Source organism: Aquarana catesbeiana, linkage group LG07, assembly GCF_042186555.1.
Source record: "Aquarana catesbeiana isolate 2022-GZ linkage group LG07, ASM4218655v1, whole genome shotgun sequence".
Classification (NCBI taxonomy): Eukaryota; Metazoa; Chordata; class Amphibia; order Anura; family Ranidae; genus Aquarana; species Aquarana catesbeiana.
The window spans coordinates 126381618-126402609 of NC_133330.1; the positions used below are offsets into that span (position 1 = coordinate 126381618).

The following is a 20992-nucleotide window of genomic DNA, read 5'->3' on the forward strand; positions in this document are numbered from 1 at the left end:
CAGTATTTCTAAAAACAGCCCCATAATGGTTAAGGAGCTATTATAGCAAGGGGAGGATATGAGTGGGAAAAGCACAAGAAAAACAAGCTCATACCAGTATCCGATGATCCCAAAGAAATGTAGTCAAACCATCAAACTACTTGTTCCTGTAGAAATGGCGAGACAGACTGCTTAAATAAGCAGCTCCTATCCAGCGCACATCAGCTGGCCAAATCCAGCCTGTAAAGTCATCCAATCCGGTTTCCCAACTGCACATATGCTGGAAATCCGTGCATGCGCAGTGACCAAACAGAGGCCACAACCAAAGTCAGGAGGTTTGGTTATACCCACAAAATACCACACGATTGCTGTAATGTCTGAGTCATATATAAGAAGAAAGAATTGAGGTAGTTACCCTTTAAGATTATGTGTATTTCTGAATTATAATGAACTCTGCGCTAATGCCGTACACTTACATATGTTAATGTTATTTTGATCATGCTCATACCCAAAAAAGAACAGCTGCTCCCATAAGTATCTGCAAACAGTTATTTTAAATGATATAAACATATTTGTGTAGTGCTGTCCTTTAAATAAAATATACTGAGTTCAAATGGTATGAAAATAGTGCTATCACTTTAAATGTCACTGTAGTACGCATATAGACAAATTGTGTTGCAGAATATAAAAATATATGTATGTAAGCAAAATAGAGTCCCAAACTTGACTATGAGCTCAAACAAATGCACATATCGAGATTTGCTGTGCAGCGTACATGCACGGTGCATGATGACGTCGGACAACGTGCCCTGTTCAATGCGTTTTGTTATACATAACGTACTCGGGGAACCAGGAATCAGTCTGATTTGAGATGAAATGCATTATATACAGAACACACACCGGCCAAGAAGGAGACCCCCATGCTTCCAACAACCACATGCAGTAAATACCACTATTGAGCACACTAAATGAAGTCCAAACTTAATTTTATTCCAAACCTAATAACTTCAAACGCTTACAGGCAATAAAGACACTGCAGTTTTTTCTGCAAGTGTCAGTAGTAGTGACCTGGTTCCCTTCTGGAACCTCTGGTCCCATAGCATCCCCCCCCCCCTTTTTATTTTTTTTTGTTTCCTGGGGTTTTTGCTTGCTAAGATCTAATATCAATAGCCAGACTGGGCAATGGGCTGGATAATATAGATCCGGTGGTCACCCCAGCCTGGCCAGTGAGAGCACGTAGACCCTAGCCAAGCGCTGTATATGTTGGGATAAAGCCTCTTCCAGACTGGGGTGACCAGTCAGTTAAGTCTGTAATAGCTTTTCCCTGGCTGACAACCCCCCCCCCCCCCCCCCCCATCTCAGCGAAGAGGTGTTTTTTTTTTTTTTTTTTTGTATGGAGTGTACTCGCTTCCCTGGACTGTAAGTAGAACTTTCCCCTCTCTCTCAGATGCGATGTGAGGTGCAGGTGCTCCTTTTGGGATGGTTGGCCCTGTGAGGTTCTCCTCCCTCCTGCTTTACCTTTTTGTCCCATGCTGTTTGTGTGCAGTACCTGATGAACTACAGGTCTCCTTTGTCCCCTCCCTACGTTGATGGCTAGGTCTATCCGTCTGTGTGGTGGTCAGGGCATCAATCGTTTCCTGGGTGGAAGTGGTGTTAGGCGATCAAAAAGCAACCCCCCTCGCCCGCTCCTGCTTCATGGGCCTCGTTGGATCATGAGTCTGACTCTGCCGCTACAGACGCAGTCCTGCACGGTCCAGCTAGTGCAGTCCCTGACCCTTTCGACAGTGAGGATGAGTCTGCTGTTGCTGATGGGGGACACACATCGGTGTGAGAGAGATTGAAGTTGACAGATTCCTGCAGATGTGTCTGTCTCCTTTTGTCACGCACAAACCACCTCACATGGCAAAGGTGTTCCCCTATCTTCCTTACTTTGACAAATTTTTTTTATAAGGTTTGGTAATGTCCTATAACTGTTTTGTGGTCCCAAAATGATTTACCGTGCGTTATCCCTTATAAAGACTCGCTTCTGAAGAAGTGGACTGCGCATATTGTGGACTTTCCTATTTCTAAGCTGAATTAGGCCACTATGATCCCGGTGGAGTAGTCTTTAAAGCGGTAGTAAACTCCATTGTATAATTTTTACCTACAGGTAAGCCTATAAAGAGGCTTACCTGTAGGTAAAAGGAATATCTCCTAAATGTGCACCATTTAGCAGATATTCACCCTGCAAACAGCCAGTTAAATCACTGGCGCATGAACTCTGAAGGTCCGGCATGCCTTGCCAGACCTTCAGAGTTTCGTGCTGTAACCGAGGGCTCCGGAGCGCATGCCTGGGAGTGACGTTATCTTGGCTCCGGCCAATCGCATAGCCAGAGCGAGCAAACCTAGAAGACAGATTGGGGGGAACATGTCGGCTCTCTCAGCTGTGACCACGGCTTTGTTCCACGGAAAATATTCCATAATGTGCTAGTATGCAATGCATACTAGCACATTATGCCATTGCCTTGCTGGTGTGTGTTTATTTTTTCACAAGCCACACAGCCGCAGTTTAACCTCCCTGGCGGTTTTCCCGAGTGTGGCTCGGGGTTAAAATTCAGGACCATTAGCGGTAACCCCGAGCCACACTCGGGATTACATCGCAGGATCCTGGTGTGGCTTTACTTACTTTGTCCCCGGGAGCCTGCGATGTCCCCCGCTGTGTCTGTGGGCTCCGTCCTCCTCCAAAGCCTCTCCGTGCCAGGCTCCGTTCCCTGTGAGCGGCGCGACGCACGGGGGCGGAGCCTGGCGGCAAATTCTAAAAATTGTAAAAACATAACACTTACTGTAATCTTACAGATTACAGTACTGTATGAAATTATTTCACATCCCTTTTGTCCCCAGTGCTTTGTCCTATGCCCTGCATGCAGTTTTATATTATAGATACTGTTCTTTCTGCCTGGAAATTGGAGATTGTCCATAGCAACCAAAAAGTGTCCCTTTACATCAAAAGTGGCTTTATACCAGCTAGAAAACAGCGATAGTCAATTAGAACACTTGCAGAATTGAGCCATAGTGAATCGTGGGGACATTTATTTTATTTTTTTTTTAATTATTTATTTTTATTTATTATATTGTAATTTATGTTTTTGTGTTTCAAACTTTATCATACCCGGGATATCTACTAGACTCTTGTTTGGACAGATTTAAGTGTGTTATTGTTAAGAATTACAGACCTACAATATAAAACGCCAAATTTCCATGCAAAATAATTGTACCGCTTTCAGCACCTAAAATCCGAAATAATCATACCGCCAGGGAGGTTAAAACCGCTTTAAGGACCTGGCAGACAGGAAGGCGGAATTGGACGCACAATGTTTACTATTTGCCAGCTCAGCCCTTCGGCCATTTGTGGCCACTGCTCAGGTGTCTCAGACCTTTACGAAGTGGGCCAAACTCCTTCCCCATGGCCTTGGTGGGGAGCAAGTTCCCCTGGCTTGCGTGGAACTGGTGGATTGAGTTATTTTATGTGGCGTTTGCTTTTCTTAACTCTCTCATTTGGTATATGGAGCAAATTGGTCTGAGGAGAGGTTTTGAGGGAGATCGGTCATAAGCTGGCTACCCTGATACCCATGTAGAGTATGTGGGAAAAGAGCAGTAGACCTCCATGTGATAAGGGGGTCTAATTATTTGTGGCGGTGGAAGATTTTCCTTGGATTGTAATTCACATGGTGTGCTAACACATTCATTTTGTTTGAATTGCAATTCACATGGTGTGCTAACACATTCATTTTGTTTGAAATCTAGAGTTTGGGACTCTATTTTGCTTACCTACTTATATTTTTATATTTTGCAAAACTGTTATTTGTGCACTTTACAGGTATGATTTGAACTTTTGGTATATTTTATTTAAAGGACAGCACTGCAAATATATATATATATATATATTATATTATATTATATTATATTATATTATATTATATTATATTATATTATATTATATTATATTATATTATATTATATTATATTATATTATATTATATTATATTATATTATATTATATTATATTATATTATATTATATTATATTATATTATATTATATTATATTATATTTTTTTTTAGATATTTCTGAGTTATAGCAAAAGCAGTTAGTGACCAAATCTAGTATTTTCAAAGAGCAGGGATTTCAAGTTCAAATATCTAATGAAACTGTATTTAGAGCAGGGGTGTCCAACCTGTTGCCCATGGGCTGCATGCGGCCCAATTCATCTATGAATGTGGCCCAAGTTATGTCCGGGCATGGGGAGTTCTTAGTGCGTTCTCAGATGCGTCAGCGCTTTCTTCGACTGGGTGAATCTGCGGGTGTTGTACTGTCGCCCAAGGGGTGAATTTCTCACTCTTTGGCGGGAGCCAATATTTGGGCTTTCTATGAGGTTTTTTTCAACAGATTGATGCTATGCATAATGTTTATCTATTTGAACAATTGCTGGAGAGTCTTAGGTTTTGCTCTTTAGCTGTATCCTAAACCCCCCGGCCTGCACTCACGTACTGTCAGAAACCATGAATCCGACTAAGACATTAGTGCAGTTAAAATCATACTTGTTTAATAATAATGTTAAACAGAGCAACAAAGTAAAATCATAGCCAGAGTTCGGTAACCAGAACGGATAGTCAGACAAGCCAGGACGTTAGGGAGCCAGATATCAGCGTACTTCAGGACAGGAAATCGGGAAACCAGAGAATCAGCATAGTGGAACAGCAAGCAGGCTCAGGAACCAGAAGGGATGTCAGCCAAGCGAGTTTTCAACAGGTACACAAGCAGAGAGGGTCTGAACTGAACAGCTTAAGTAATCAGCAGGACTGACTAACAGGATAACATCAGGTGAGTCACTGTGGAAAAGATTGGAGCTGGCAATTAACTGACAGCTGAGCGGCCTGCTCTGAGAAGTAAGGGCTGAGCTCAGTCCTGCTAGTACCCCCTCCTCAACATCCCCCTGGAGGACCACCAGGTTTGAGGGGAAAACTTCTATGGAAAGCATGGAGGAGTACAGGGGCATGTACGTCTGATAATGAGACCCAAGAGTTTTCTTCCGGATCGTACCCTTTCCAATGCACCAGTTAATGTATGCGTCCATGAAACCTATGGGAGTTAACAATGGACTGTACTTCATACTCTTCATGGTTCTCAACCTATTTTGGATGAGGACATGGCACCGAGGTGGTGAAGCGGTTGCAGACCAGATGCAGTTTTAATAAGGAGTTATGAAATACGTTTGAGATGCGCATATTTGAAAGAAGGTCTAAAGCGTAAGCCACTGGGTTAATCCTGTGGAGAATACGGAAAGATCCAATAAACCAAGGTGCCAACTTCAGTGAGGGAACACTGAGTCAGAGGTTGCGAGATGACAGCCAGACCCTGTCCCCAACCTGGTAGGAAGACATAGACATGCGTCTGCGGTCAACATGAAGTCTGTACCCATCATTGGCATATTGCAGGGACTCCTGGACTTCTGCCCAAGTGGAACGAAGACCACGGAGATGCTCTCCTAACGTAGGAATGCTCTGAGGAGCAAATGAGTGAGGCAACATCGATGGTTGGAAACCATAGTTTGCCATAAACGGGGACAATCGGGAAGCAGAATTCATGGCACTATTGTGAGCAAACTCCATCCAAGGTATGAGGTCTGGCCAGTTGTTATGATGGTCAGAAATATAGCAACGTAGAAACTGCTCCAAGGACTGGTTGGCTCGTTCTGCGGCCCCATTAGATTGTGGGCTATACACAGAGGAGAAAGAAAGCTGAATTCCCAACTGTGCACAAAAGGCTCGCCAGAACCGAGACACAAATGGACTACCCCTGTCAGACGATCACCTTGGGTAGCCCATGTAAACAAAGGATCTCCCGTGCAAAAATGGAAGCCAATTCTTTAGATGTGGGCAACCTTTTAAGTGGAATACAATGGGACATAATTTCAAGAAGCGGTCAACCACCATAAGGATAACTGTGTTGCCCTGGCGGTTGGTAACTCCACAATGAAATCCATAGACAGGTGGGTCCAAGGCCGCTCTCTGTTGGGTATGGGTTGTAGGAGGCCCACTGGAAGGCGTCGCGTCTTACTCTGAGCACACAAAGAGCAAGCAGCTACGAAGGCGGCAACATCAGCACGTAGACTAGGCTACCAGAATTGTTGGGAAATGGCCCAAAATAGTTGATACTTCCCTGGGTGGCCAGCAGCCTTGGGAAAATGGTAAGTCGGCAGTACGGAAACTCTTGGGGACAAAGCAGCGGTCACAAGGTTTCTCGGGGAGCATGGATCTGAGCGGCAAGAATTTTGTCACCCAAAGGAGAAGTGAGACTGGTGCGAACTGTAGCCAGAATACGATCGGGACGAATCGCAGGAAAATTTTCCATCTTGGAAGTAGAGGAAAATTGTCACGACAAAGCGTCAGCCCTTACATTCTTAGTACTGGGTAAGAATGAGACAATGTAATTGAAACTTGATAAAAGAACCCATCACGCCTTTCTGGGAGAGAGGTGTTTAGCCTCAGACAAGAATGTGAGATTCTTATGGTCAGTAAGAATGAGAACCGGCACAGTGGTACCTTCAAGGAAATGTCTCCATTCTTTAAGGGCTAAAATGATCACTAACAAATCTGTCCCCAATCTCGTAATTGCATTCCGCAGGTGACAATTTCTTTGAAAAGTAGCCACAAGGACTTGTAGTGCTCTGAGGTAGGATGTTGAGACAGAAGGGCACCAACTCGAGTCTCGGAAGCATCAACCTCAAGAATAAAGGGTAACCTAGGATCAGGATGTCCTAACACAGGAGCAGAAACAAAGGCAGTCTTGAGACTCTCAAAGGCCTTAATGGACTCCGGAGACCAACTCTGTGGGTTACCGTCCTTTCTGGTCATATCAGTCAGGGGCTTGACCAGAGATGAGAAGTTACGAATAAACTTTTGATAATAATTGCCAAAGCCAAGAAAATGTTGCAGAGTACGTATACTCACGGGTTGAGGCCATGTAGGACTGCTGAATGTTTCTCTGGGTCCATCGAAAAAAAAAAAACGGCAGTGGAAATGACATAACCCAGGAATTTAACCTGTTCACGATGGGACTTGCACTTCTCCGATTTTACAATAGAGATTGTTCTCTCTCAGCTTCTGAAACACATGACAGACATCTGTGTGGTGGCTCTCTAGGGACTTGGAGAAAATTAGTTAATCGCTGAAGGGACAGTAATGGGCAGAATTTCTGATTTGGTGTAATTATTCTGGAAATTGGAGACTTGGCTATAGGCTGAAAATTCCTCCAGTAGGTTAGGCAGTGAGACAGTGTGGTTCACAATGTGGAAAAAGACTTTGTCCGCATAAGTTGAAAAGCTTATGTTCCGTGTGGCCTACGGGGACCCCTCTGATATTCAGATTTGATCTTATTCTCTGCAACAAGGGCTCCAGGACCCGGCCAGTGCCATTCCCAATAGGGAACACTGAGAATAAACCTCCATTCACCTTAACCTGTGCCGTGGGAGACGTCTAAAGTGCCGCATTCCATCACAAAATATGCGGGCCTAAGCCCAGCCTCACCAGCACAGTCCTAAGGAATCCCAGTCCACACGATCAAATACCTTCTCAGTTGAAAGAATTAAATAGGCAGATGATTGTGTGTATGGGCCCAATGAATGAGCTGGAGAGCTCTGATGGAGTTGTCTCTTGCTTCCCGGCCTATTATAAACCCTGTCTGGTCAGGGTGGACTATCTCAGGAAGTAAGTGTTTAAGACGATTGGCCAGGATCTTGGCAAATAGCTTCAGGTCTGTGTTCAGTAAAGAAATCGGACAGTAACTCTGCAAGAGGCTATGATCCTTCCCCCTCCTTTGTTAGAACAGATGTAAGCTAGCGAGGCCCGCAGCGGAAAGTGCTCATTAGTAGCAAGAGTTAAAAAAAGAAGTACACGTAGGGGCCTGCAGTTGTGTAAAAAAAACTTTAAGTAGCAAGCCTTCGTGTATCTATCAGGACCAGGGCCTTTTCTGTTAGGGAGAGAGTGCACTGTAGCCAGCAACTCGGAGGGAGATATAGGAAGCTCCAAATCGGGCTTCTGCACAGAGGACAAGTTAGTAAAGCCCGAGGAGGAAAGATAGGCCTCAATGCGTGCTTGCTTATGTGCGGTTTCTGTTGGGGAGGTGTTCGAGTCTAGATCATATAGGGCTGCATAATAGTCATGAAACATTATTACGATTCTTGAGGTGTGTTGTACCCGTTCACCAGAGGAAGAGTGTAGCTCTTTGACATGTGACAACATGAGGTTTTTCCTGAGTGCCTGAGCCAACATCCTACTACATTTGTTACCATACTCGTAGTACTTGTGTGCCACAACGCAACCGCTGGCTAATTCGATGATCTAGGAGTTTAGAGAAGAGTGTGCATAATTTTGTCAAGCGTCGGAGCTTATGACCCAGTTCTTATGCTTATGACCCAGTTCAGCTTGTTGCAGGGCCCCAAGGACCTGCTGGAAATTCGCCTGCCTCTCCTTCAGATCGGAGCCCCAAGCAATGAAGGAGCCTCACCTTGTGGCCCTCCCACAATATCCCGTCGGTGACCTCCCCGTTAGTGTTTTGGTTAAGTAGTGGGTTAAAGTCTCCCCTATCCCCGTCACTACCCTGAGATCATCTAGCAGGTTCTCATTTGGCTTCTAATGCCAGGCCTTGGCCAACTGGTGAGGCAATGAAAGCATGAGGGTCACTGGGGCATATCGGACATGGTTATCTGTTCTATAGTGGAATCCACCAGCAGTTCCAGGGTAGTCTTGATCTGTCCGCAGTAGGTCGATTTGTGTTTATACCCCGTGGATCTTTGAATAGTAACTATAGTCCTTCTGAGGCATGCTGGGCCCTCCCACAGTCTATCAATGTGTGGCTCTGAAGGGAACTGTGAAAGTGCCTCAGGAAAGCATAAGAATGCGTTGAGCGGTTCACTGAGGTGTCCAAGGAAGTGTCTGGACTGACATTAAAATCCCCACCCAGGACCAGTTTGCCCTCCCCTAAAGTTAGCTAATCTATCTAGAACTGAGTCTATAAATGTCAGCTGTTGTGAGTTTTGGGCGTATAGTGTCACAAATGTGTATAACTGTCCCATGATGGTTCCGTTCAAAATTACATAACGCCATTGAGAGTCTGTGTAGTGGTCTATGGGTTGTAATGGACAGTTCTTATGGGTAACGATAGCTGTGCTGCAGGATTTTGGTTTTGGGGAATTGCTAAGGTACCACTGTGGAAAAATGTGGGTAAGCAATTTGGGAGTCAAACCATCTGTAAAGTGTGTCTCCTGCAGAAATGGCACCAGCACCTTAAGTCGCCTCAGTTCGAGCCATAACCTATTACGCTTATTTGGAGAACAGAGACCATGAACATTGTATGACACTACCTTAACCGTAGCCATGGCTAATCAGAGGCGTCCAGGTGGAGAAGGGTGACAAGGGGTCTCTTATGGCTTTAAGGACACTTGGAAATTCAAGGGGAGCACATTTCTTCAGCCTAGAATCCTGAGACCTCTCAATGGGCAGCAGCCTGTGAGGTACCTTGTGAAGTATGTTTATGGCCTCTGGAGCGTCTTTTAGGTCATGCCTGGAGCCAGGGTTGTGCTGCCACTGCGGGAGGTACATCCATGGAGTGACGCCAATCCGGGAAATCCACAGGCTCCAATCCGAGATGAGAGAGCAAGTGGGGGAGGTCATCCTTAGTGCTTACATTGCAGACTTTCTGTGTTTCGTATCTTGGAGTTGAAATTGGAATCCCCAGCAATAAGTTGCGCCCGCCGCCCTCATAATGTCCAGGAGAGGATGAAGAGCTCTGCGTTGCATCAGTGTGCAGTGAGACAAATCCTGGTAAAACAGGCGAGCCCCATCAAAATCAAAATAAGGGCGCTTATGCATGCGTTGCATGATTTTGTTCTTTGACCGTAAACTTTGTATAGTTTACAAATTATGGCTCTGGGATTTGCAACATCCTGCGACGCTGGTCTGAGGGCCCTGTGCGCTCTCTCAATTTCAGTAGGTTCGGTGGGCGACAAATCCAGGATCTCCCTGAATATATCTTGTAGTGTAGGGCTAATGTCCTTGGCAGCAGTTGCCTCGGGCAGCCCATGAATGCGGACATTAGAACGGCGACTACGGTTTTCATAGTCGTTTAGCTGGCACAACAGGGCCTCAATCTGTTGATCCTGTGTCATACGCTTGTCTCTGAGCTGGGTAATAGTGGGAAGGGAATCCTCAAATCTTTGTTCCATTGTCTCTAGTCTATTACCCAGCTGAGTGGTATCTGTCTTAAGTTGCTCAGTTTCCCGTGTCAGGGCCTTCTCTATACCCCACAGGCAAATTGCTCCAGGTCCTCCCTGGTAGGGAGAGACCATATATTTTGCCTCAGATCCCTGTCCCCATGCAGCTCTGAAACCTCTGAGCACAGGTCTTGGGAGGTGGAGGAGGCAGGGGACTCTGGAGAGGCCGTATCACTCACCATCCTCGGCAATGTGATAGGTGAGACAGCCAACTGCAGAGAGGAGTGGGCTATGGGAGGAGCATCTTTACCTCTGCTGCGGCTGGACGCCATCTTGGAAACCCCACTATGTGGCTGGCTGTCCTCCATCGGTGAAGAAGGCGTTTATGGATGGCCCTGGATAGCCTTCACTGTGTTGCATGGCTGCGAGTATGCCCTGCGGCCTTTGAGACATCCCTCTGTGTGCCCAAAAGTGGCTGTGTAAGCCCCAGTGGACACTTTTTTTGAAGCTGCGTTCTGTGAGGAGCTGTGGTGCTATGCTGCTATGCTGCCTCACTTGGTCATGCTCAAGCCACGCCTGTTATTGATTCATTTAAAATACATATTGCACATACAAATATAGTTAAAACCAGCCCTTTTGTAACATGGTACCAAACTTGCCGAGCGGCTCTGTGTTGCGATCTCGCCACTACTTCATTTGTGCGAATGAAGTAGTGGTGAGATTGCAACACAGAGCATGTGAATGGAGTGTGGCGTTTTACAGCAGTTGTTCATTTGGTGAGCTTGTTAACTAACTGGAGTTGATCTCCCATATACACCTATTGCTTTTGCACTTTTTGATAAGGATGGTCTTTTTTTGGTGTGGATTTACAAGACATATAATAGATGTAATATATAGTTTATATATTAAATGACACTTTCACCGTAAAATATATATATATATATATATATATATATATATATATATATATATATATATATATATATATATATATTAAAAATATATTTCACTATAAAAGACTTTTTTTTTTTTTTTTGTACATTTAAGAGTGCTACTGTGGAATATATATATATATATATATATATATATATATGCTTACATACAGTTATATATTTGCTTTTCATCTTTTATTCTACACAGCCATTAATGTCTAAACTGCTGGCAACAAAAGTGAGTACACCCTAAGTGAAAATTGGGCCCAATTAGCCATTTTCCTTCCCCGGTGTCATGTGACTCGTTAATTTACAAGGTCTCAGGTGTGAATGGGGAGCATCTGTGGTTAAGATACTCTCATACTGGTCACTGGAAGTTCAACATGTCACCTCATGGCAAAGAACTCTGAGGATCTGAAAAAAATATTGTTGCTCTACATAAAGCTGGCCTAGGCTATAAGAAGATTGCCAAGACCCTGAAACTGAGCTGCAGCACGGTGGCCAAAACCATACAGCGGATTAACAGGACAGGTTCCACTCAGAACAGGCCTAGCCATGGTTGACCAAAGAAGTGGAGTACACATGCTCAGCTTGATATCCAGAGGTTGTATTTGGGGATATAGACGTATGAGTGCTGCCAGCTTTGCTGCAGAGGTTGAAGGGGTGGAGGGTCAGCCTGTCAGTGCTCAGACCATACGCCACACACTGCATTAAATTGGTCTGCATGGCTGTTGTCCCAGAAGGAAGCCTCTTCTAAAGATGATGCACAAGAAGGCCCGCAAACAGTTTGCTGAAGACAAGCAGACTAAGGACATGGATTACTGGAACCATGTTCTGTGGTCTGATGAGGCCAAGATCAACTTATTTGGTTCAGATGGTCTCAAGCGTGTGTGGCAGTAACCAGGCGAGGAGTACAAAGACATGATGTCATCATGGATGAGTGGAAGAGGACTCTAGTGGCATCCTGTGAAGCTCTGGTGAACTCCATGCCCAAGAAGGTTAAGGCAGTGCTGGAAAATAATGGTTGCCACACAATATTGAACTTTTGGTCAAATTTGGATATTTTCACTTAGTAGTGTAATCACTTTTGTTGCATGTGGTTTGGACAATGGCTGTGTTGTTTTGAGGGGACAGCAAGTTTACACTGTTATACAAGCTGTACACTCACTACTTTACATAGCAAAGTGTCATTTCTTCAGTGTTGCCACATGTAAAGATATAATAAAATATTTACAAAATTGTGAGTGGTCTACTCGCTCTTGTAAGATTCTGTATACCATAGTTTACAGATGCTATGTTTGTGCAAAGCAATAAATATACGCTAGAGAGCTTTATTTGTGTGAAAAAAACCCCATAAATTTCTCTAGTTGTCTGTCCAGGACAGCACTAGAGAGAGGCTCCACCTCCAGAGGCAGGAAATGCATATTCAGATCTTTAAAGGGCGGCTTCTGTCCCTTTTCCTCAGTCTTTGTGTTTCCTCTACCAGAGGAGGCGGCTGGATGGAGCTCTCCTTTCCCTGAGTCTGGGTGCTACCTATGGTAGAAGGGAAGGAGGTCTGCAAATACCTGGGCAAAGGTGGCAGGCATCTGGATCCCCCGGTCAGGCTGCAGGTGAGCTGGTACTAGCGTCCTACTCCACGATAGCCCGGGGAGGGTTGACGTTTCCCGCATGGCTGGCAGGATACTATATTCTGGCAGGGGGCGGGCGTAGGCCTAGAGTTCAGGTCTGTGAAATGCAGGAGGGCGGGGACTTCTGGCGCACCACCTCCGGTTCCGTGTCACGCGGCTCGCCGGAGCCATGGTGCTTCTTTTAAAAACGCCTGCCAAAAGATAGGATGCCAGCTATTCGTTTTCACAGCGCAATGCTCCAACAAGAAAAAGACAGCATGGATCCAGCTGAACCAGGTGGCAGTGGGGCTGACCCAGTGCAGGTAGTCAGACACTGGGGTGCCTTTCACCTACGGCACTCTTTTTTTTTAGACTCGATCTGGGCTAAAGAGTCATGTGAATCCTGTCAGCAGCTGGTGGGGTGCACATAGTTGTTTGGTGAAGGTACACTCACTGATTGGCTAAGGTTTTTTTTTCTGACGGCAGCTTGTCTTTTTCTCCCTTCCTATGCCACCCTTCTCTTCTTCTCTTGTCTCAGGCCCAGCCCAAAGAACCGGAGAGGTCAGGGTGGAAGAAGAGGTGTCCGTCATGTACGAACAAATTCAAGGAAGGGTGGAACAAGCCCCTTAGTAAGCACTGCATTGATAAATTGGTTTACAAGGAGGCAACGGGGCTTGCAAAGAATTGATTTCTGGTGTTCAGAAGGTAATGAAGGCCATTAAGTTGATGCTGGCAAACCATGAAACCCCAAAACAACCAGCTGCTATCCCCCCCCCCCTTCTGCCCCAGAGGTGGGTGACGAATCATGGGGAGAGGAATCGGATTCTTTGGATGAGCCAAGTGAGACTGCATCATCCAAAGATATTCCGAGCCAAGGGACAAGTTCACCCAGATACAGGCTCTCACTCCTGGAGGTGGATGCCTTATTGGGGTGAGCTACGAGACGCTAGAGATCAAAGAAGAGCAGGCCTCCTTGTCCCTACATGACCAGATGTATCAGGCCCTCAAAGAAGACCAAAACAGGGTATTTCCAGTACACAGTGCACTGGTGGACTCTATTAAAAAAAGTGTGGGTGGAACCGGAGAAAAAAAAAATTTTTTTCCCCCAAAAGTCTGAAGAGGAGATTCCCTTTCAGTGAGGATTCCGCCTGTGTTTGGAACAAAATGCCCAAAGTGGACGCAGCCCTTTCCCAGTGCGCCAAATCAACAGACCTCGCCTTTGAGGACATGGGTGTCCTTAGGGAACCCATGGATTAGGGGATGGAGGTACTACTGAAAAGGTCATGGGAAGTAGCCATGACAAATCCAAAACCAGCAATGGCTACAACAATAGTGGCTCTTAATTTGGAGGTCTGGCTGGACCAATTACAAGGCCATTTGGAAAGTGTGACCTCCCCAGGAAGGAAATTTTGGATTCCCTTCCCATGCTGCACAATGCAGCAGGCTATATAGCAGACTCCTCTGCTGAGTCAGTCAAGCTATCGGCGAAGACTGTTGCCCTTATCAATTCCTTCGCAGAGCTTTATGGGTAAAATCCTGGTCGGAGGACCGGCCTCAAAGGTTAGGCTGTGTGGCATCCCAATTGAAGGAGACCTCTTGTTTGGGCAGGATCCAGAAAAAGTTCTAGACCGTACTGCAGACAAGAAAAAGACTTTCCCAATCAAAAGTAAGCCCCTAGGAAACTTTTTTTTGTCCCCAAAGACTAGGGCCGTCGCAGGGATTGACCTCTAAGGGATCAAGCCCTAAAAACAGAGGGGAAGGGGAAAACCTAAAGGTTCTCTTCTAAAAAAAAAAAAAAAAACACCAAATCCCAGTGATTTGGTTTCCGTGGGAGGGAGATTGGGGCAGTTCCTCCCACAGTGGCAAAAGACTACCCCAAACACATTTATACTGAGGATAATCGGGGAAGGCTATCGAATCCAGTTCAAGGGCACTCTGCCCCCAAGGACGTTCGTAACCACGCCTTCCAGGGATCCTCAGACTACAGCCTTGTCACAAATTGGCTACTTGATAGACCAGCAGGTTCTTGTTTCAGTGCCACAGCAAGAAGTAAACCACTGTTTCTACTCACATTTTTGTAGTAAAGAAACCGCTGGGCAAATTCCGCCTAATATTGAATTTCAAGTCACTAAACAAATGGGTGACCTACAAAAAATTTCGGATGGAAACAATCTTTTCGGTAAAGTAAATTCTTCCCCCAGATTGCTTCATGGCCTCCTTCGATCTGAGGGACACCTGTCTACACGTCCCGATCCCCGAGGAATCTCAAATTTTTGAGGGTGGCAATCAAGTGGGGAAGGCAGGTCCGACATTTTCAATTCAGGGCCCTACCATTCGGCCTATCCTCATCCCCCAGGATTTTTATGAAAATCCTGGCGGAGGCACTGGCTCCCCTGTGACTGAAAGGGGTACCGGTCATCCCATACTTGGACGACCTTTTATTTTTTTGCACCCTCCGTGCTCCAATTACAAGGAAATCTGCGGGTGGCCATTTCCTTTCTAAAGAAACTGGTGTGGTTGATAAAAAGGGAGAAGTTGAACCTAACCCTGACACGGGTCTAAAGCCTCATACACACGATTGGATTTTCCGACGAGAATTGTGTGATGACAGGCTGTTGGCGGAAAATCTGACCTGTTTGTACGCTCCATCGGACAATTGTTGGCCAACTTTCCGTGGACAAATGTTGGATGGTAGGTTTAGAAATTATCCGCGGACAATGGTGTGTTGGATTTTTTGAGCGTGTGTACACAAGTCCATTGGACAAAAGTCCAAAGTACAGACACGCGTGCTCGGAATCAATGCTCACCAAATACAACATTAGCAGAAGGTGCCCAAAGGGTGGCGCTAAAGAGATGAAAAACCACTTAGTACTTCACTACGTTCGTGTTTGTTGGCCAACAATTGTGTGCCGTTTGTATGCAACACAAATTCCTGGCCAACGCCTTTCTGACGCTTTGCGGAAAATCAAATCGTGTACGAGGCTTTCCAGTACTTGGGGTTATTGGTGAACTCTGTGACACAGAAGATCTATCAGAGGAGAAGGTAAAAAAGGTGAAGGCGACTGCCGCCTTTTTTCAAAACAATCTGGCAGTTTTCCCTCCGCTCAGCTATGTCGGGTCTTTATCCGCTTGCCGACTGCCTCACGCAGATATACTGCGGCAGAAGGGCTCGTACAGGCGAAACCACATACGTTGCCCTTTAAGAGGTGGCCAGCGGGCGTGTGCCCGCGCCAAGCTCTGTGAGTCGGGTCGCGGGGAGATGCTGATGTAAACAGCCTAGTGAGTGTCACTCGATCTCTGCTCCCTGTCATCGGAGCAGAGATCAGTGACATGTAACATGTAGCCACCCCCCCTCCCACAGTTAGAAACACGCCCCTAGAATACACTTAACCCCTACACTGCCACCTAGTGGTTAACCCCTTCACTGCCAGTGTCATTTACACAGGAATCGGTGCATTTTTATAGCACTGATTGCTGTATAAATGACAATGGTCCCAAAAATGTGTCAAATGTCCGATGTGTCCGCCATAATGTTGCAGTCACAATAAAAATCGCTGATCGCCGCCATTTAAAAAAAAAAAAAATTAATAAAAATGCCATAAAACTATCCCCTATTTTGTGAACTCTATAACTTTTGCGCAAACCGATCAATAAACTTATTGCGTTTTTTTTTTTTTTTTTTTTTTTACCAAAAATATGTAGAAGAATACGTATCGGCCTAAACTGAGGAAAAAATAGTTTTTATATATTTTTGGGGGATATTTATTATAGCAAAAAGTAAAAATCGCCGAGGTGATCAAATACCACCAAAAGAAAGCTCTTTGTGGGAGAAAAAAATGGATGTCAATTTTGTTTGGGAGCCACGTCGCACGATCGCGCAATTGTCAAAGCGACGCAGTGCTGAATCGCAAAAATTGCTCTGGTCAGGAAGGGGGTAAATTCTTCCGGGGCTGAAGTGGGTATCCTGTACAGCAGGGAAGGAGCGCAGGAATCACTGGACACAACCTTCCGCCTATCTTCAAAGACCAAGAGGTCTCTGTGGTGGTGGAGGGACGAAGATAACCTTGTGCAGGGTCTATTATGGTCTCTTCCAGTGCCCGTCCATATTACTACGGATGCCATTGCTTGGGGCTGGGGGGTCAAGAGTAGCCCAAGGGCGCTGGGAGAAGGTGCAGTCCCAAAGATCAGCCAACTGGAGGGAGTTACAGGCAATTTGGGAAGCGCTAAGGGCATTTTCTAGAGAGCTGTAAAGTCACCACATACAAGTCCTCTCGGACAGTGTGGTAGCAGTTTCTTATTTAAACAAGCAAAGGGTAACAAGATGTCCGTCCTTAATCACTAATGAGTGCCATCTTGTTTTGGGCAGAGAGAAACCTGAAGTCCAATATCCGCAGTCCATCTAAAAGGAGTGGACAACCATCTGGCAGACTTTCTGAGCCGACACCAAGTGTACGAGTCTGGTTACTAAACAGGGAGACCGTCTAGCTGTAGAAAAATGGGGACTCCCAGAGGTGGATTTGTTCGCCAATAAATCAAATGCCAAGGTTCCGGTGTACTTCTCGCTAGAATGAGGAGTAGGGGCCAAGGTGATAGACACCTTGGCCCAGAGGTGGGCCTTTCCCATATGTTACTCCCCCCCCCCCCCCCCCCCCGTTCAAATGTATTCCTCTGGTCTTGAGGAAATTTGTTCAAGTGCGTACCAGTGATACCGTATTGGCCGAAGAGGCTGTGGTTTTCCACGCTGGAAAACCACAGCCTCTTCTGCCAATACAGAACCACTAGCCGAAGGATCTGCTGTCCCAGGGCCCAGTTCTGTTACCAAAAATACAGACTCCAAAATTGTCAGCTTGGTGTCTGAAGAAAGCCTCCTGAAGTCTAAGGGGCTCTCGGACAGGGTGATAAACACAATTCTTTCTAGTAAGTAGAAAGAAAGTAACCCAAGCAATTTATGTTAAATTTTGGAAAGTTTTTTGTTCATGGTTAAATACCAAGAAGGTGTCTGTGGGTATCCCCACCGCCTTGACATTTTTGCCATTAGACCCGCTTAGTTAGCGTGTTCTTTAAGGGGGTTAGCCAGAATTAGACCTGTTCTATTCAAGATTCTGCCAAAATGGGACCTGTCGACCAGTATTGCAAGGTTGGATAAAATGGTCACAAAAGGAAGAGCTGTAATTAAAATGGGTCAAGCTCAAAACTGTCTTTTTAGTGGCCAAATCCACAGCTAGACGCATTAGCGAGCTGCAGGCACTTTCCATTAAGAAGCCTTTCCAGCAGATTTTTTAGAACAGGCTGGTACTACGCACAGACCCAGGTTTTTTGCCTTACAGTAGTGTCAAAATTCCACAGGACTCGGGAAATTGTTATGCCTTCGTTCTGTGGGTCCCCAACCAATCCAAAGGAAATAGAATTGCATCAACTGGTTGTGAGAACCTGTGTCTTACGGTATCTGGAACTATCGAAAAGCATTAGAAGATCCAATGCTATATTTATTTTGCATTCGGGAAAAAAATTGGGTTTCCAAGCTTCAAACGGCACAATCGCAAGGTGGATTAAACAAGCTATTGTGGAAGCTTACAAAATAAAAAAAAGGAATGTTCATTTTCCCCCATGGCTCACTCCACATGGGCACTATCGGCTTCTTGGACGGAGGGAGCTGGAGCAACACAAACAAATCTGTCGAGCAGCAACATGGTCAAACTACTGGACTTTCATGAAGCATTACACAGTAGATTGGACCTTATCTCAGCGCAAGACCAAGCTCCTTTGGGAGAAAAGTCCTCTAAGTGGTAGTCCCCCCTCCCTAAATCTGGTATGTTCTCTCTTGATCCTCTCTAGTGTTGTCCTGGACAGACTAGAGAAAACTAGAGTTAGACTTACCGGTAACTCTGTTTCTAGGAGTCATCCAGGACAGCAGGGATTCCCTACATGCTGTTATAACTTTGGACAAGTGTTTTTTTTTGTTTCAGATGCCGTTCCGGGGAAGTTCTCGGTTAAAGAAGAGGAAGAGGGACGGAAGCCGCCCTTTAAAGATCTGAATATGTGTTTCCTGCCTCTGAAGGGGGAGCCTGTCTCTCTAGTGCTGTCCTGGACGACTCCTAGAAACAGAGTTACCGGTAAGTCTAACTCTAGTTTTTGTTTGGGTACATCGTTGCATGACCAAGCAATTACCAGTTAAAGTAGCGCAGTGCCAATAATATTGTAAGTTATAATTATAAGTCGAGGGGGGCACTATCAGCCCAAATAAAGGGCTGAAAAATTCCACTTATACTTAAGTATTTACGGTATATTTCCATTGAAATGTTTTAAATTATGTTTTCATGCAATCAAATCAGTAGCACGTTCTATTGATGTGTCCCATGGGCAAACAAATATTGTTATAAATTCTTTTGCCTGTGTCCAATCACCTGAAGGAAGTTGCCTATAGCCCATGATTTATGAATATCCAGTCTGTGTCCTGCACTGTTCTCCAAGATACATAATTTACAGGTCAAAATTGGTTTAACTGCATGACTAATTTTTTTTTTTTTTTGTCATTTTAGCGGCTATTGTAGGTGGAATTGATATGATGTCGCAAGCCCTGACCCTTGCAAAAAAGCCTCACATAATTATAGGTAAAGGCATTGGAAATTTTAATATTTGACTTTCTGCTCATTAAAGTAAACACATAAGCATGCTTTATTTTGATTGTTTTTATTGAAAATGAAGAGATATGGCTTCCAGGAAGGTTAAAAACGACAATATAGATTATGTACGCAGCATTAAAATTGGTTTCTTGAGCATACCTGACAACACTCATAGCACAATGGCACGACTTACGCATGCATTTGCAAAGGTGTGCGAACTTAACCCCTGTTTTTAACGCATACTGTTGGACAGGTTAATTTGGTTGGTAAGCAGACAGGTTGGTGAGTTGAGCTGGGAATATTCTCTGGTTTTGTCTTTCATGTGTTTGCTCTTCCATGTGCTCCTTGCTCTGAAGGCCAGTTATAGGTGGGGGCACGGGCAATCTCTTTGTTACAAGTTTAACATGATGTGCTAGTATGCAATGCATACTATAATATGTATAAACTAAACACAGATCTTCTGTGGATGTAGGTTGCTTAAAATCCTTCTGTCCCTTCATGTAGGGTACCTATTGATCATGCTATAGCATCAGGGAGGTGTTTGGCACTGAATTTATTCTGCAGCATGACAATGACCCCAAACCTACAACCAATGTCGTTAAAGTGGTTGTAAACCCTGTTAGACCACTTTTACCTACAGGTAAGCCTATAATAAGGCTTACCTGTAGGTACTGTGAATATCTCCTAAACTTGCACAGTTTAGGAGATATTCACTGTATCCACATGTGCCGACGTCATCGACACATGGGCACTGAAGAAACGGCTGCTCGTGCCCTTTCTTCAGTAGCTGCGCTTTGACCGGCGGCTCATGTGCACATGTGCGGGAGTGACTTCATCGTGGCTCCAGCCAATCACAGTACCGGAGCCCGCAGAGCCGGAAATAACTCCGGGAGACATGTCGCTGGTCACAGCGGTATGCAACAGCTTTGATCTAAGGTAAGTATTTTATGAGCTAGTGTGCGATGCATACTAGCTCATTATGCCTTTTTTGTCTTGCAGGGTTTTTTTTTTTTTTGGTCTGAGTTTACAACCACTTTAAGAACTATCTTCAACGTACAGAAGAACAAGGAGTCCTAGAAGTGATGGTTTGGCCCCCACAGAGCCCTGATCTCAACATCGAGTCTGTCTGGGATTACATGAAGAGACAGAAGGATTTGAGGCAATCTGCATCCACAGAAAATCTGTGGTTAATTAAAGATGTTTAGAGCAACCTACCTGCCGAAATCCCTTCAAAAACTGTGTGCAAGTATGCCTAGAAGAATTGTTGCTAGTTTAAAGCCAAAGGATAGTCGCCCCAAATATTGATATGATTTACATTTTTGTTTGCCCACTTTGCATTTTGTAAATTGATGAAAATAAACAATTTATAATATATATTTATCTTCCATTTATTGGCAGACATCCTGGACCGGAGCGTTCAGTGAGTTAAATGTCTCGTGGGGACACACATGAAAGGGGCCTTGAGTCTGTGTCACAATGTTACCCCGACCGCCAGCTTCACTTTGGTGAAGAGGAGGCTCTGTCATGGGAGCCTTACCCTCGTGCTTCGCTGGATCGGTTATTAGATGTCACCTCCCTTCGCTGCCTGGCACAGTGTGAGGTG

The 20992-nt window shown here is 45.1% G+C and overlaps 1 protein-coding gene across 2 annotated transcripts in view; it reads left to right on the forward strand.

The window, feature by feature from the left end:
* The window catches only part of DDX47 (DEAD-box helicase 47), a 582234-nt gene that overhangs the window by 168594 nt on the left and 392648 nt on the right, over positions 1-20992 (forward strand). For both annotated transcript variants that reach the window (XM_073592664.1, XM_073592663.1), the window contains exon 4: positions 19306-19377. In XM_073592664.1, coding sequence (XP_073448765.1) covers positions 19306-19377 — 72 coding nt within the window. The remainder of the gene's footprint in view (positions 1-19305; positions 19378-20992) is intronic.